This window comes from Ammospiza caudacuta, chromosome 13, assembly GCF_027887145.1.
Source record: "Ammospiza caudacuta isolate bAmmCau1 chromosome 13, bAmmCau1.pri, whole genome shotgun sequence".
Classification (NCBI taxonomy): domain Eukaryota; kingdom Metazoa; phylum Chordata; class Aves; order Passeriformes; family Passerellidae; genus Ammospiza; species Ammospiza caudacuta.
Genome location: NC_080605.1, coordinates 6163856 through 6178157, shown reverse-complemented (window position 1 = coordinate 6178157; position 14302 = coordinate 6163856). Strand labels below are relative to the sequence as shown.

General features: G+C 40.7%; 1 protein-coding gene across 2 annotated transcripts in view; it reads right to left on the bottom strand.

Moving 5' to 3' along the window:
• Nucleotides 1–14302, bottom strand: part of ADAMTS18 (ADAM metallopeptidase with thrombospondin type 1 motif 18) — a 76642-nt gene that overhangs the window by 7942 nt on the left and 54398 nt on the right. For both annotated transcript variants that reach the window (XM_058813560.1, XM_058813558.1), the window contains exons 17-19: nucleotides 6142–6283; nucleotides 4809–4935; nucleotides 106–310 (exon numbers count right to left, since the gene is read on the bottom strand). In XM_058813560.1, the coding sequence (XP_058669543.1) occupies nucleotides 106–310; nucleotides 4809–4935; nucleotides 6142–6283 (474 nt within the window). The remainder of the gene's footprint in view (nucleotides 1–105; nucleotides 311–4808; nucleotides 4936–6141; nucleotides 6284–14302) is intronic.

Below are 14302 nucleotides of genomic sequence, written 5' to 3'. Positions count from 1 at the left end.
AAAGCACTGATCTCCACAAAATTTGCTCTGTTGTTTTGGGAGAGAATTTTTTGCAGTATTTTCATCATACCAGCAGACAAAAATGTAAGTTTTTCTCCGAATTACCTGAGACCATGGGCCAGGGCTCCATTCGGGTGGGCAGTCCTGAGCACTGCACACTTGCACCTGTGCTGGGGTGCTGACAGGACACAGGGAATGGGCCACCACCTCCTCTCTTTGGAAAGCCCTTTTCTGGACACACTGAATGAGGCGACTTTGCTGTCCCCCTCCACAAGACTTGCTGCATGTGCTCCATTCACCTGCTGACCAGCTTAAAGGAGGAAACATGTGTTAGAAACACAGGAGTGCAATTAGCTGTAGAAAATAAATGAAAACAGCCACCTATCAAATGTGAATTATCCAGGGATCCTGCTCAGCCTATCTCCTGGTGTACTGGTATCTGTTCAAGCAATCAAAAAGCTGCAGTTACATGATCTATTTTCAAAGCATGGAACTTTCTGCTAGGGATGAAATACAAGTCACTCAACTAGAAAAACAAGTATTGTTTATTTATAGCTTTTACCCACTAGAATGAGCTTGCCTATGAATCTGATCTGGAATCCTGAGTTCCACAGGGAATGAAAGAGATGCTGCTATTGAGGCAGGTGGAGTACTTAGAAGATAGAATTAGATAAGATAGAATTAGATAAAATAGAATTGAGTATGTACGACTGTGTTTGTGCTGAGATACAGTCCACTCACACAGGGGGACAAATGTTGGCATTTCTGTCAAAATCTACTGGCCCTACAGGTATTCATCCAAAAGAACTTGCTTGCTAAAAGTAGCAGTGCTGTCCCTGATATCCTGAGGAAATGAAAAGGCTCTGAAAGGCTGAGAGAGCTGGGGCTGTTCTGCCTGGAAAAACAGAGGCTCCAGGGTGACCTAAGTGCATCCCTCCTGTACCTGAGGGAAGCCTGGAAGAGAGCTGGAGAGGCACTTTTCACAAGGGAATGCACAAGGGAAAGGAGAAATGGCTTTAAGCTGAAGGAGGGCAGGTTTAGATTGGATATAAGGAAAGGAATTGTTCCCTGGCAGGGTGGGCAGGCCCTGGCACAGGGTGCCCAGAGCAGCTGGGGCTGCCCCTGGATCCCTGGCAGTGCCCAAGGCCAGGCTGGACACTGGGGCTGGAGCAGCCTGGGACAGGGGAAGGTGTCCCTGCCATGGCAGGGGTGGCACTGGATGGGCTTTAAGGTCCCTTCTGACCCAACACACGCTGTGACTTTATGATTCTCGAACTCAATGATTTACAAATCCTTAGACTAATAAATCCGGCAGACAGTTGATGCAGAATCTAAATAAAACAGAGGCAATTTAACCAGCACAAGCTGTTGGGCAATGTGTGCTCAGGCACGGGGACACTGCAGTTCACACGCCATGTCCTTCAAGTGACACAAAGTCTGAGGAGTTATTGCCAACTGCTTGGGCTAAGTTCAGTTTTGAAATGCCAGGAGCTGCTCACTATTTCTATTCTTGAAGCTCTGAGGGTCCCCAGGCGTTGTGGGACACTTTGCAAATATGCAACCAAGTGTCTTTGTCTTGAAGGCTTCCATTGTAAGACCATAATCACAGCCAGATAGCAAAACAGAAGTGAAAAAGCAGAAGAAATTATGAATGACTAAATGATTACTCACTGAGAACTCTTATTTAAAGACCCAGCACTGAAATTAAACTGAAGATTTTTAAACAGTTTGACGAATTTTTAGTAATTTATGTCATGGAAAAGGTTCTTGTCTCACATCTGACCACTTGGCCAATCCTGCTTCCACAGTTTCTCACAGCATCAATCCTGTGACCACTGGAATAGCTGCTTACATAAAGCTTTAGTGACAAGAAAGCTTTCTTCATCCTGTGTGAAAGATGCACAGGGTCCCATTTGCCTGTCTATTCACAGCTGCTTGAAAACAAAGCTAATTTTAATTATAAAGAATTTATAAAAAGCCTATTTTTTGAGAAATGTCTTTGGGAATATAAAAAATCCCAGCTCTCAGTATCTAGCAACTTCAGAAACTGCCAAAAGTAGTGAGAAATGTAAAAGGCACTAATTTAAGGACAATGAAGTATTAATGTGAAAAGTCAGTCGTTATGTAATTCCAGAACATGTCAAAAGTTTCCTTTTTGTCTGATTTATAAATATTTGGGCCGTTGAACTACAAACTTCTGAGAAAAGAGTTTAAATCCATTTTACAACTTCTAAGTATTTGCCTTGATGTTCCTGACAATGGCCATTGGTGGAGTGACCAAAAGTGTTCATTTGAAGAGTTTATTCACCATAACTGCCCAGAAAGTTCCCCTCTTCACAGAGAAGAGGGGACCTACTTTAATGTCCTCTAGTAAACTTCCATTTTCCAAGATTGTCTGGGCTGTGATCCAAGAGTATCTTTCATTAGTTCAAATAACTAAATTATTATGACCAGATTTGGCAGCTCTGAAATCCAACAACAGCAGTGTGCAGTGCTGGTGCCTTTCTGTGTGGGACAGTAGTTTGCGCCCACTCAGACTAATCAGCCTTTGTTCTTATGCAGCAATTATTCCTCACTGACCTTCACAAGTCTGGAGCTTCTTTTATGTCCCCAAACTGACACACTTGTATCTCATCTGTCACCTCCTTCCCCTGCCTCTTCTGCCGGGTGTATTTGGGTTTGCTTTATTTGCTGGCTGTTAAGCATTCTTTTGTTTCCTCCATGGCATTTATTAATCCTATTAATCCTATTTTTTTTTTTCTGTTGGCAGTTTTGGGTTTATGGGAAATTATACATGCTGTGAGTTTCTGGGCAGATTCCTCAGCAGAGATATCCTGGCACAGTTTCACTCAGCTGAATGGCAACCTGTTCATTTAAGGCATGGTCCTACATGTAGATTCTCCGTGCATTAATCTATCCTAAGGATTTTAAGAATAATTAATTAGTGAGTTGAACTATTTTTCCCTAGAGGTACTTGGGGCTTTTACATGTTTTTTTTTTTTTGTACTCATTTTATAGTTCAACTCATTAATTTTGTTTTAAAGTAGTAAATCATAGAATAGCTGTGATTTCAGTACAAAAACATTGCACTGTGTGTCAAAATGAAAATTCAGCATTTTCATGGTAAATATATATCAGAGGATGTTCAAAAGACATCAGGATCTCAGGTTATCAGAAATAGAAATTTTGTGTGTGGTCAATATAAGTGAATCTGATTTGGGTGGAGCTTTATAGTATAATGATGCCACATCAAAACAAAGGTAAGCAGAAGGAGCTTAGACAGAGTCCTGCAGACATCACAGACAATACAATTCTCTGTTCATTGGATAAAAATAGTCCTGGCAGAAGATAAGTTGCACATGAAAACATTGTGTTTGGCTACAAAGATTACTTAAAATTGGTATTGAGAAAATCATGTGGCTAAATGCAGTCTAAAGAAAATGCTGAAGCAGTAACATGGGGCTCTCATGTCACAAGGTATCATTATTTAAACCTTATCTCTATCCTTTTGTGGTCATAGTGTGTAATTTGGCATTTGGGTTTGGTGTACTCTGCTGTACTCTTTAAATTTGCAGGAAATTCCAAACTATTACTGAACTATTTTTCAGTATGTTCAACATATTGCAAAGTATGGATTTTTAAGTAAAACGAAAGCCTCTACAGAACATATGCATCTTTTTGCTTTGACCCACCATGCTCTCCTAGACTGGGAGGGATGAGGAATGCTTCCTATTAAACATCATTAAATGGGATATTTTATGGGAGCAGGCTTAGCCAACTGCTTTTACTGTTGCTTTTATCACCCTAGAGCAAAACCAGCAGATGATGCCAGGTCTGGACCCTTCTTCCATTTCTTCTGCTTCAATGCACCTTCAAGTGTATTCACTTCCCACTGAGACTGAAACACTCTTAATTTTGTCAACATATTCCTTTAGAAAATCTCTTGTTTTGGAGGCTGAAATAGCAAATCCAACATAATGCAGCTCTTCTGATCTTTAATATAAAATTAAAATAATGTTGAGGTTGCAAACTCAGGAATCCAAAAGTGAAATAACCAGTGGAAGAAAGATGGCCACAGTGTCCTTTAATCTATCCATTTTTATCCTAAGCCACACAACACTGTGTTTAATTATGTAAGCACAGAACTTTTTTTTTTTCCAAAGGACCCCTACATCAACTACTATAAATCAGTGTTAACTCCCTTGCTTTTTAAATTGACTTAGACCAGCTGGGTTCTAAGTGCTTATCTATATGTCAATGTCTCCCTTTGCATCTCGCCTTTCTTACCTCTTTTAGAAAATAAGATTGTTCACAAAGGCAATGCCTTCATATATATTTTTGTGGGCACCAGAAGCTTTGCTGACAGCTCATGTGGTTCAGATAGTCCTCTTTGTGGCATGACAATACTCTGTGGGACATTTTGTCCAAAAAATCACTAATTACACTGCACAAGACTCTTTTAACCTAATCTAATATGTGGAATGCGAGTCATGGGGCCGAGCTTCCACACAGGGAGTAGCACTTTTCTCAGGAAATGGGCTTAGTGATTCAAGATGAGGAAAGGTGGGAGAAGGAGCCCTGAGAAAGCTGGATGTGCCCTTGTCACCCCAGCACAGGGACAGAGCCCTCAGGAGCCTTTGCTTTAGGCACCAGACCCAAAACCCCACTTGGGCAGAACATCCTCAACAATTCCTGGTTCCCAGAGCACCAGGCAAACAATTCCCCATCCAGCAGGCAAACAATTCCCCTGGTGGAAGGGGAATTCCCTCCACGGCACAGCCAGCAGGCACAAACCCCAGAGAACTCACTAGGCTGGGCAGGGGTTTGTGTTGCACAGCTTGGTTTCAGTCAAAGGCTTTGTCCTTGGGCCACAGAAGGAGGCGTTGACTCGAGCACGATGATCTTCCAAACAAATTGCTTTTGCTGTAATGTGTCCTGTGCAAGTGTCAGAAAAGAAAACACTATAACAAACCTGTATTTGAAATGTCAAAGAAAAAAGTAGTAGGGAACAATTTTAACTAAACAAGTCTAAACTCATCCTTGCTACAAATCCACTGACTTGAACTAAATAAAATATGGGTTTATGTGACAACATGTTTCTAGCATTGATTTCCCTCTCTGTAGCACAGATACTACTGAAGTCAGATAAAACATTTTAGCTATGAACAAAAGATTTGAAGATTGTTCCCCCAGCAAAAATTAGTAATTATTCAAGTTGTAATTCCCTGCAGACACTAGCTGTGCTTGCTTAAAGCCCTTCTCACTCACTTAAAAACTACAAATAAACATTCAGTATGTAATAAATAAACATCCTTTTTACAGTGAATCTCTACAGACTCCAGAGTTCTGCAGGTACCTGTACCTTAGACTCAATCAAGTGTCAGCAGCAGGACAATTACAGAAATGCCTTAAGTGATTTTATAGATTTATCTTTTAACTGAGATCTATCATTCACCTCACACATGGTTCATTGGGCACAGTGAATCAAATTTGGAAACAAGACTGTTTTCATCATTTTTATATGCATGCTGCAGCCTTTTAAAGAGAGGGAAGAAAATACAGCTGTCATATTTTATAGCTGCAGGGCTCCTGGTGGATCTTTCTTCCATAAACCATTTACTGAGATGCTGTGAAGTTCTGACACTGCACCAGCAAGGTATTCCTGAATTTCACTTGAACTTTTTGCCAATACAGGAGCATTTCCTTCAGTGCCCAGTCATATCCTTTGGTATTACAGACTTCCCACATGCCAGCTTTTTGTTTTCATTACATCCCAGATTTACTTTCACTGACAAAACATGCAGGGTTTATAAAAACAAATAGGTGTCTGTGCAAGAAAAGAGGAAATCAAAGCATAATTAATTTCCACATTACTTCAACAGGAAGATATGATATGCATATGGGTTGACCTAAACAAAAAAGACTGACTCACTAGCATGACTATTTTTTACTCTAAAGCCATACCAAATTATTTCCTCTGTGTTCTATGTTATCAGATAAAAAAAAAATAAGGACCAGGTGTTCAGTGTAAACCCCTGTATGTATCAGTATATATTTGCAAAATCAAAGGCAGCTGAAAAGCTTTGAGATGCTTTAAAAAGAACAAAAAAGAAGAGGTTTGGCAATGGGAAAGTCACCTACCACCACCACAGGTCGCTGAGCACTCAGACTGCACTGTCACCCATGAGTAGCTGTGCTTCCTGGCAGATGTCTTGTTCTCAATGCTACTTTTGGCAAATGTGTATTCCCAAGAAATCCCAGGGTTTTTGCCTTGTAACAGGATCTGTAGAGGGATATTTGGGGGTTATTTTTAAAATAAAAAAAAAAAAAGGTGGGGAGGAGGTAAAAGAAAGGATTCTGTCAGTCTGAAGGAAGATGAACTAAACAAGATCCACACAAAATATACAGGCACAAAGCATGCTTGTGAGAGGATTTTCAGGAGACCCAAAGGAAAGACCATCAAAGCAATTCCTAAACAGCAAATCATTGCCTGGAAAAACACCTGCAGGTCTGAAAGAGAGGGTGCAGAAACAGAATCCCCTCCTGACAATTGGCTGGGTCAGGGCAGCAGAGGTGGAACATCACCCCCAGAGCATCCCCCTCTGAGCAGGGCTGGACTCTGCCTGGGGCACTGCAGCACAGGGGTTTGGCATCTGGGCATGGGAGACATCTCCTCTCTTCAGTGAGCAAAGCCCTGGCTGATCCTTCTGGCTGAGGGTGAGGGTCCCTGGTGACACAGAGTCCCCAGGCAGACAAAGAAGAGCTGCTTTATTGCAAAAACCAGACCTTTCTCAGTTACACAGCTTGAAATCATAACATACATAATTCAACCAGCCACCATACACCATGATGTGAACACATAATGGTTATATAACTTGTTTTTCTACCCCTAGTTCAGCTGAGTCACTTTCCCACAGTCCTTTTCTACTTAGCTGGCCTGAGCCATGGTTTACAAGGCCTTCCCTTTTATCCCTTTATTTTATCCCTGGATGCAACATCTAGCAAGGAGGAAGCCTTTGCCCACCAAGCAGGACTCAGATGCTTTCCTGGCAGAAGCTTGAGCAAAGCAGCATCTGTGGGGCTGGAGATGGCTTCCTCAGTTCTTGGGGCTAAGGGTATCAAACACAACCCACTTTCTTGTAAAAAAGCTCTTTCTATGCAGACTGGGGATAAATTTTGTTTGTAAGACCCTCAGCTGGAATTTTTCTCATGGTGATTGAAGCTGATAAAATTTCAGTGCAGGAGAGAACCTGTCCTTGGGTGTCTACAGAGCAAAAAAGGGTTGGAAAAATCCTGTTTTCCAATAGTGAATATTTTATTCACTATTTCAGCATAATGTGTTGGAAAATTTATAGAAAGTGTGATTACTGACTATATTAACAATCTCTGTCATCTAACTCAGGGAGCCCAGCTCTCAAGGGTGTACTATTTTAGTGGTGAATTATATTGCAGTTTTCATTCACTGTATTAATTTCAAGATTGAATTATAATCACTGCAAGATGCACGAACATCTGACACATACCTAAATTTGGGGAGAAATTTCTACTTAACAAAATTTATTTTAGAAACTTTTGGCAGCAAAGCGCATTCATATCCACACTTAGCAGAATCAGTGTGGGAGTTTACAGTTACAGAGCTCTAATGACTTTTAACTCTCCACCGATATAGATCCTGTCACAGTAACATAAAGAGCAGGTGCAGTTAACCTCTGTTCCTAAATTTAGTTTTTGATAAGCATTAGCATTTCAAGTACAATTCAAGTCTATGTTTAATAATTGTCATTCAAAATATTAATAACTTATCAGTGAAGTTTACATAATATCTGACCTGAGAACTTAAGCAATCCATACAAGTGGAACTGATCTCTGTAGAGACTGGTTTCATAAAATAGCAACAAACTTGCATTTATGTTAAGACTGAGAAATTTAATAACATTTTGAAGTGTAGCCAAGGGTTTTAAGGTATTCTGCAAATGTACCTATTGGAACACAGAAATTGCCCATGACGGTGAAAATTCAGACCAAATTTACATGACCTGCAGCTCAATAATATTGAACACATGGAGGATCTGGACTGCACAGTGTTTACTTTTCTAGAAGAAAGAAAAAATGAATGCTATAATTTCTTTTCTTAGTAGCCAAAGATTTTATTTCAGCCAGGGAACCTCAATAATGATCCAAACTGAGGAAACAGCAATTAGGGCTGCAAAAGGCAAATACTTCCAAGTGAATGGAAGAGTATGTGCCTTCCCCTGGGAGGATTCATATTAGAAACTCCTTCAAGCACAGGTAAATCCAGTATTTCATGTGAATTTTTTCAGCCATCCAAGCTTATTTCATGAGCACCTTAGAATAACAGTGAGGTTATGGAAGAAATAGATCTGAGAGTCACCACTGACCACTCTTTTGAATGAAAATTCTTGGTAGAAATAGGAATACCAGATCTGCTTTAGGGATGAGTTATAGATGCAAGTCTATATCACAACTGTTTTACAAGAAGAGGATTCAAATGGAATACTCTGGAATTAGGAAACATGAGAACTGAGGCTGCTGTGCAACCCCTCTGTGCCCTGCACAGATGCTCCCCACACCTCAGGATCTCTTAGTGGCTCCCCAGGACACCTCCCCAGTGCCCAGTGCTCCCAGCACATGGGGCTCACTAATGAGCATCTCCCAAAGCCTCTGTATTTCACTCCAGGCTCCTTCCTCAGGGTGTGCTCCTGCACCCCAGCTGCTGTGCTCCACTCAAACCATTCCCTGTGTCACTTTTTGGGGGACTTTTCTTTTTCCCTTGGTTATTCATCATTATCTGATGTAAATGTGATAAGATTTAACAGCCCCTTCAGATGAAGGGAAACATCTCCTCTGAAAAATACTATAGGATGTGTAATGTTCGACCGAGCTTTCATCAGGAACACAATACTATTGCAAAGCTGCAATTTTGCCAAAGTAACGTTTTTATTTTCACAAATCTATCAGCCTGCTGACAGCAAAAAGTCCAGCTGTTAAAACAGCTGCTTTAGAGTTTGAATATTGAACTCCATGTCCACTGGCATTACAGATAAAACAGGTTGCAACAATGTGCTCACTCCACTCAAAGACAAATTGAGACAAATATCTGAAGCATAAAGCTTCAGAACATGTGCTTCAGAAAAAATGCAGTGTGTTAACTGTAGTAAGAACTGAGCCCTCTAACACTTTTCTTCATTTAAAACAATGCCTTCCTTGCTTCTTCTTACAGACCAGACCTCAAAATATTTTAATTTACATTTACTCATCCTCCAAGTCTAAGGCATTAGCACAGATCTCGGCATCTTAGGCAGCCAGAAACACTTTCTCCCATTTCAGTGGGTGCTCTGTGTTCCTTCAAGAGCAGAGGCTGAAATTCTGTCTGGCCTTTTAATAAGTTTTGTCAAAGAGGAGGAGGTTTTGTCCATACCACAAAACCTCGTGTACGGGTTAGTCCTCATCTCATTTGACTCTGACAACTGTCATAAAACTGTGCTGTGCCAGTGGCCAAAAAGCAGCAAAGTTTAAAACTTTTCTAATAAAAATATCTTGAAGTATTAGACCGAACATTTGTCTTCTGAAAGTGCTCTTTGTGACACTGGAGGCAAGGAACAGATGGAATGCATTCTGAACACAGGGTTCAGGGCAGGAAGGGGGGAGGACGAGAAGGTAAGAGTGGCAGTTTTACTCCTGTTAGAGCAATTCTGTGCTGGTGCTTTGGCAGAGTGAAGGGGATGGTCTGGGACAAGTGGGAACAAGCCCTGTGAGAATCCTTCCCTTCAGAGAGCAGGCAATGGTGCAGGGAGCTCACAGCTGGGTGGGTGCCTGGGGGTAAATCCTGCACACCAGGCAAGCTGGGCCATACACATTTCAATACCTCGGGCTACAGCCCCTCCTTGCACACTGGGAAGTTGCCACAATCCTAACAGGCTGGAGAAGGGAACTTCCTCTCCATTTCCTGGCCAGAAGCCAAAGCTGGAGCCCCTTCCCTCCCAGCAGGCAACGAGAGACAATGTTTACCAAGCAGAGCAGCATCCCTGCCTCTCCTCCTGCATCATCCCAGCCATGCAGGAAAAGGGCAAAATCAAACTATGGAGCAGTATTGGAGACACAAATATTGCAGGGCACAAAAAACCATATGCTTTGATGTCCCTGGTGCTCAGCTGAAAAGTAGTACATGGTGTATAATGTCTGACTGAGTTTTCATCAGGAATGCAATACTATCGCAAAGTTGCAATTTTGCCAAAGTAACAAGCATATAAAAAGTTTTCTGTCGTATTTTCAAACATTCATTATAAAGCCCCTTCTTAACAACCCAATAACTGAAGTCTGCATATTCAGCCAAGTTATCAGACCTACAAATTTGGAAAGACCTCCAGCGCTAGTCTACTTAACTGGACTCATTCCAGCATCTTTTCAGCCAACTGGCATTTGCTCCCAAATTTACAGCTGGCAAACAACCTCCTTAAACATTTCCAGTTCCTCAACAGAACTGTTTAATGTCTACCTTTAACACACCAACCACCTGACTTCAGACACAGCACTCAGCAGCTCTGACCGCAGGGCGCAGAGTTATAAAATTTACAGCTTCTTGAGCTGGAAAACCACAGCTCTGTGGCTGGAATCTGCTGGATCCCTTCTGAAGGAAAGGAGCTGTGCCTTTAGCTTATGGCACTAAATGTTAAAACAATTGAACTCTCCTGAGAAAAGAACCTTTTCCTTTTGCTGCTAATTTTGAATAAATTCTCTACATTAGCTGTGCATCTGCTCCTTTGTTTGAGATTTTTTTTTTCTCGTGGCCATCCTAAGTTTCCAATATAATACTCTATTTTGCAGGTCAGATTTTTAAAGAGTCTACTAACATTGCTTTGCTATGATTGACTTGGTGCTTTCCAGTAGTTTTTTATTGTAAGATGTGCATGTGAAGTTACTTGCAGCACACTGGATTAAGAGAGATTAATTGATACAAGCAAAGTTCCTATTCCTTCCACCATGTTTTGTTCCATGCATAGAAAGAATACTAATGCCTGGCTTGTAACATGCTGAAAAAAATCTCTCTTATCTCTATGGAGGACTAATAGACATTTACAGATTACTTAGGGGAGAAGCTGAGCACAGAGGAAAAATATCCAGGTAAAAAGGACTATTTTCATCTGCATGTGCCCAATTCACAAAGTGGGCAAGAGCCCAAACTCTGAATGCAGCATCCACAGTGTCTTTGATCTGCATCCTCAAGCTGCATCTACATTGCAAACATTATCTACACTTCCTGGCTCATTCCCATTTATCCCAAGGCTTTGGAGGCCTTGGATAATTTCTTTAGGGAGATGTACCAGCCTGCAGGGAGGGCAGACAGAGAAGTCTCCGTGAGAACACGTGCCTGGCTGTGCTCTGCTTGAGACCTGCAGCTCTCATCCACTGGGGATCTCCATGCTGCTTAATAAATATTGTAACATCCAATATCCTAAGCCACATTCTGATTTCTCTGTTCAATCAGGGTTAATTCCAGGGTTAATATATTAATTTATTCTGGTATATTTAAGCATGCAGCATGTGGTTCTGGTGGAAAAGTGTTTAAAACAAATTTTAAAACTAGTCTGTTGTCCTCAATGGGCAGTTAATTGGATGGGATCCTTGACAGTGGCAGAACCAAGGCTTCAAAGGAAAGTGGGAGAACACCTGTTTGGAAAGCAGTAAAGGAAGAATTGGGTACTTAAGCCAAACCTTAAAACAAAAGGGGTTTTATCTCTTCAGTACTTCTAAAATAACTTTAAACACAGTCCTAACTAAAAGCTTATGACAAACTACTGTTTTTCAAGTCCACTAAGGTCATTAAAATGAAAAAAAAAAGAAAATAAGTATCCTTGAAAGGGTCCTATATGATCTCATTTCTACTTCAGCTGTTTCAAATTTATCTTCCGTTGTTATTATGCTCCATTTGTTCACTGTTCACATGCTAAATGTACAACCTTCAGGGATGCTGTCCAGCTAATCTCTCCTCACTACAGGAGAACCCTTTTATCCATTGTATTGAGTCAACATCTGTATCTTATAAGTACATCTTAGGTCCCTTTAGCCTACTTTCTCTTCAGGGGAAATCAGTACAAATTTATCATCTAGTAGCTAATAATAAATGTAATTCTTTATAACTGCAACTTGGCTTTCTCCCAGTGGCAGCTACATCATCAGCAAAGCCATTCCACCTGGCTTCCCTTCTCCTGTTTTCCCCTATTGATAAAGAGGAAGTGATTTACTGGATTTAATTAGATGTATTCCTGCCTTGAAGCTCCATTCACCTTCTCTTCCTGTGGATGTCTGCCTCTTTACAAAGCATCCTTTCCATCTGTTACTTATTGATGTTAAAATAAACTCTCTTTATTTCGCAAAGATGTCACAATTTCTTGATTTAATGTTTCACCAAGTTTGAGGTAAACTTCAGGGAGGATTCTCGTCCTGTCTCATCCTGGAAAACTTTGCTTTCTCCAATTGTATTTCACTTCTCAAAACAGTCAATTCTTCCTTCATCTGCTTATTGACAGAATGGAACACAAAAATTACAAAACTCTCATGTTTTTAAATTAGTTCCTCAATCCCTGGCCATGCAGTCTTTTTCATACCCACATAAAGTTTTTGTTTTCTTTCAGAATCTTTCTCAGCATTTGAGTGAGTCATGGAGAGTGACAGAATATTCCCCCAAATGGGTGTCCCCAGTGAGCCCCACAGGTGACAGAGCCCTGTGGGAACTCTCCTTCTCCAAAGGATTTGCAGCAGCTGGTGGTGCCCACTGGCAGCCCTTGTTTGCAAAGCTAGATAATAAATGACAAATATACTGACTATTTCTCCTCAAGTTAAATATCTTTCAGTTAGCATAAAAACATTGAAAAGGTCTTTAAACAGGAGGAACTGACCTTGGATTACCTAGGTCTAAATAACAGATAAATGAGCTGAAGGTTTTCAGCTGCATTAAAAATTAAAAAAAAAAAAAAAGAAATTGAAAATTAAAAATCTGTTTAAGGTGAGACAACTATGCTACAAAAACTATATTTTTAAAAACTGGTATCAATTTCTCATCCTAGATTAGCTTCTACCATATTTCTACCCCTCTGACCAGTGACCATTATTTCATGTCATCTAAATTGGGCCATTTCAGCGACTGTCTTCTAAATCCATGAACATTTTTCATTTCAGCTTTTACTGGCTTTTGAAAACCCATAATCACCGAAAATATCAGTAATGTTAACTTCAGAAGGACATTGATACACAAATTCTGAAGGACATCCATTTTCTGGGTTTTCCCTTCCCCCTGTCTGTGAAATCAATTCCTGAACAATCCAGAAGGGATCCTGATGAATCCCAAAACCTCATCATGCATTCACCCTTCCAGCAGTTGTGCTCAGGAAATACTAGTCATGCATATTAATTCCACATTCATCTCACAATGTTCTCCTCTCCAGGAAATATCTGGCCATTACAGTTTGTACTTTTTCTCCCACAGCCCAGTTAAATTACAGAGTCACTACTCTTTGTCTTTTTTAGTATGATTCATTCCCATAATTACATATCTATATTCTATAGAACTAAAGATATGGAGGGGAGGGTTTGGTGAAATTCTAGGGTAAATAAGAAGAGCACTCTATATCTTTTTGTGGTCTCTCACCCATTTTTGAATAGTGTTGAGGACTGCAATGTCTGATGAAATGAAACGTGCTCATCTGAACTATTGAGAAGCCTGACAGAAAAGCAGATGCATAGGAACACATTGTACAGTAAAATATAAATACACCACATCTCATAGAACTGCAAGGCTGAACTTGTGGTGTGCAAGGCAATGGGAAATGTAAAGATTTGTTTTTTCTTATTTGCATCTCCTTCTGCTCTCTCAAGACATGCTTCAGTTGTCTCTTTCCAGAAAATATTTTGGAGGATGACTGCATTTCAAAGGAAGTGATTGCCTTGAGCACAGACTTGCCAGACCTGTCTGGTCCCATCCTCTCCTGGGAATGCTGCTCAGAGAACGTGCACAGCCTGAGCTTCCTGGATACCTGCAGCCCGCTCTGCATGCAGGAACAAAGGCAAAAACCTGGACCATTTCAGCCACCACACAAATCTCCACCAAAATCTTAACTGCAGAATGAAATGGGCACGAGCTGTGTTAATCTGGCATTCAGTCATAGGTGGATGGCAATAAATACAGCTGCAAAACCTTCCATTTTCAGCCCACCTGAATAATAAAAGCTCCTGTATTGTACATACAATTTATCCACGTCCTCAATACCTGCAGTGCACCATTTTA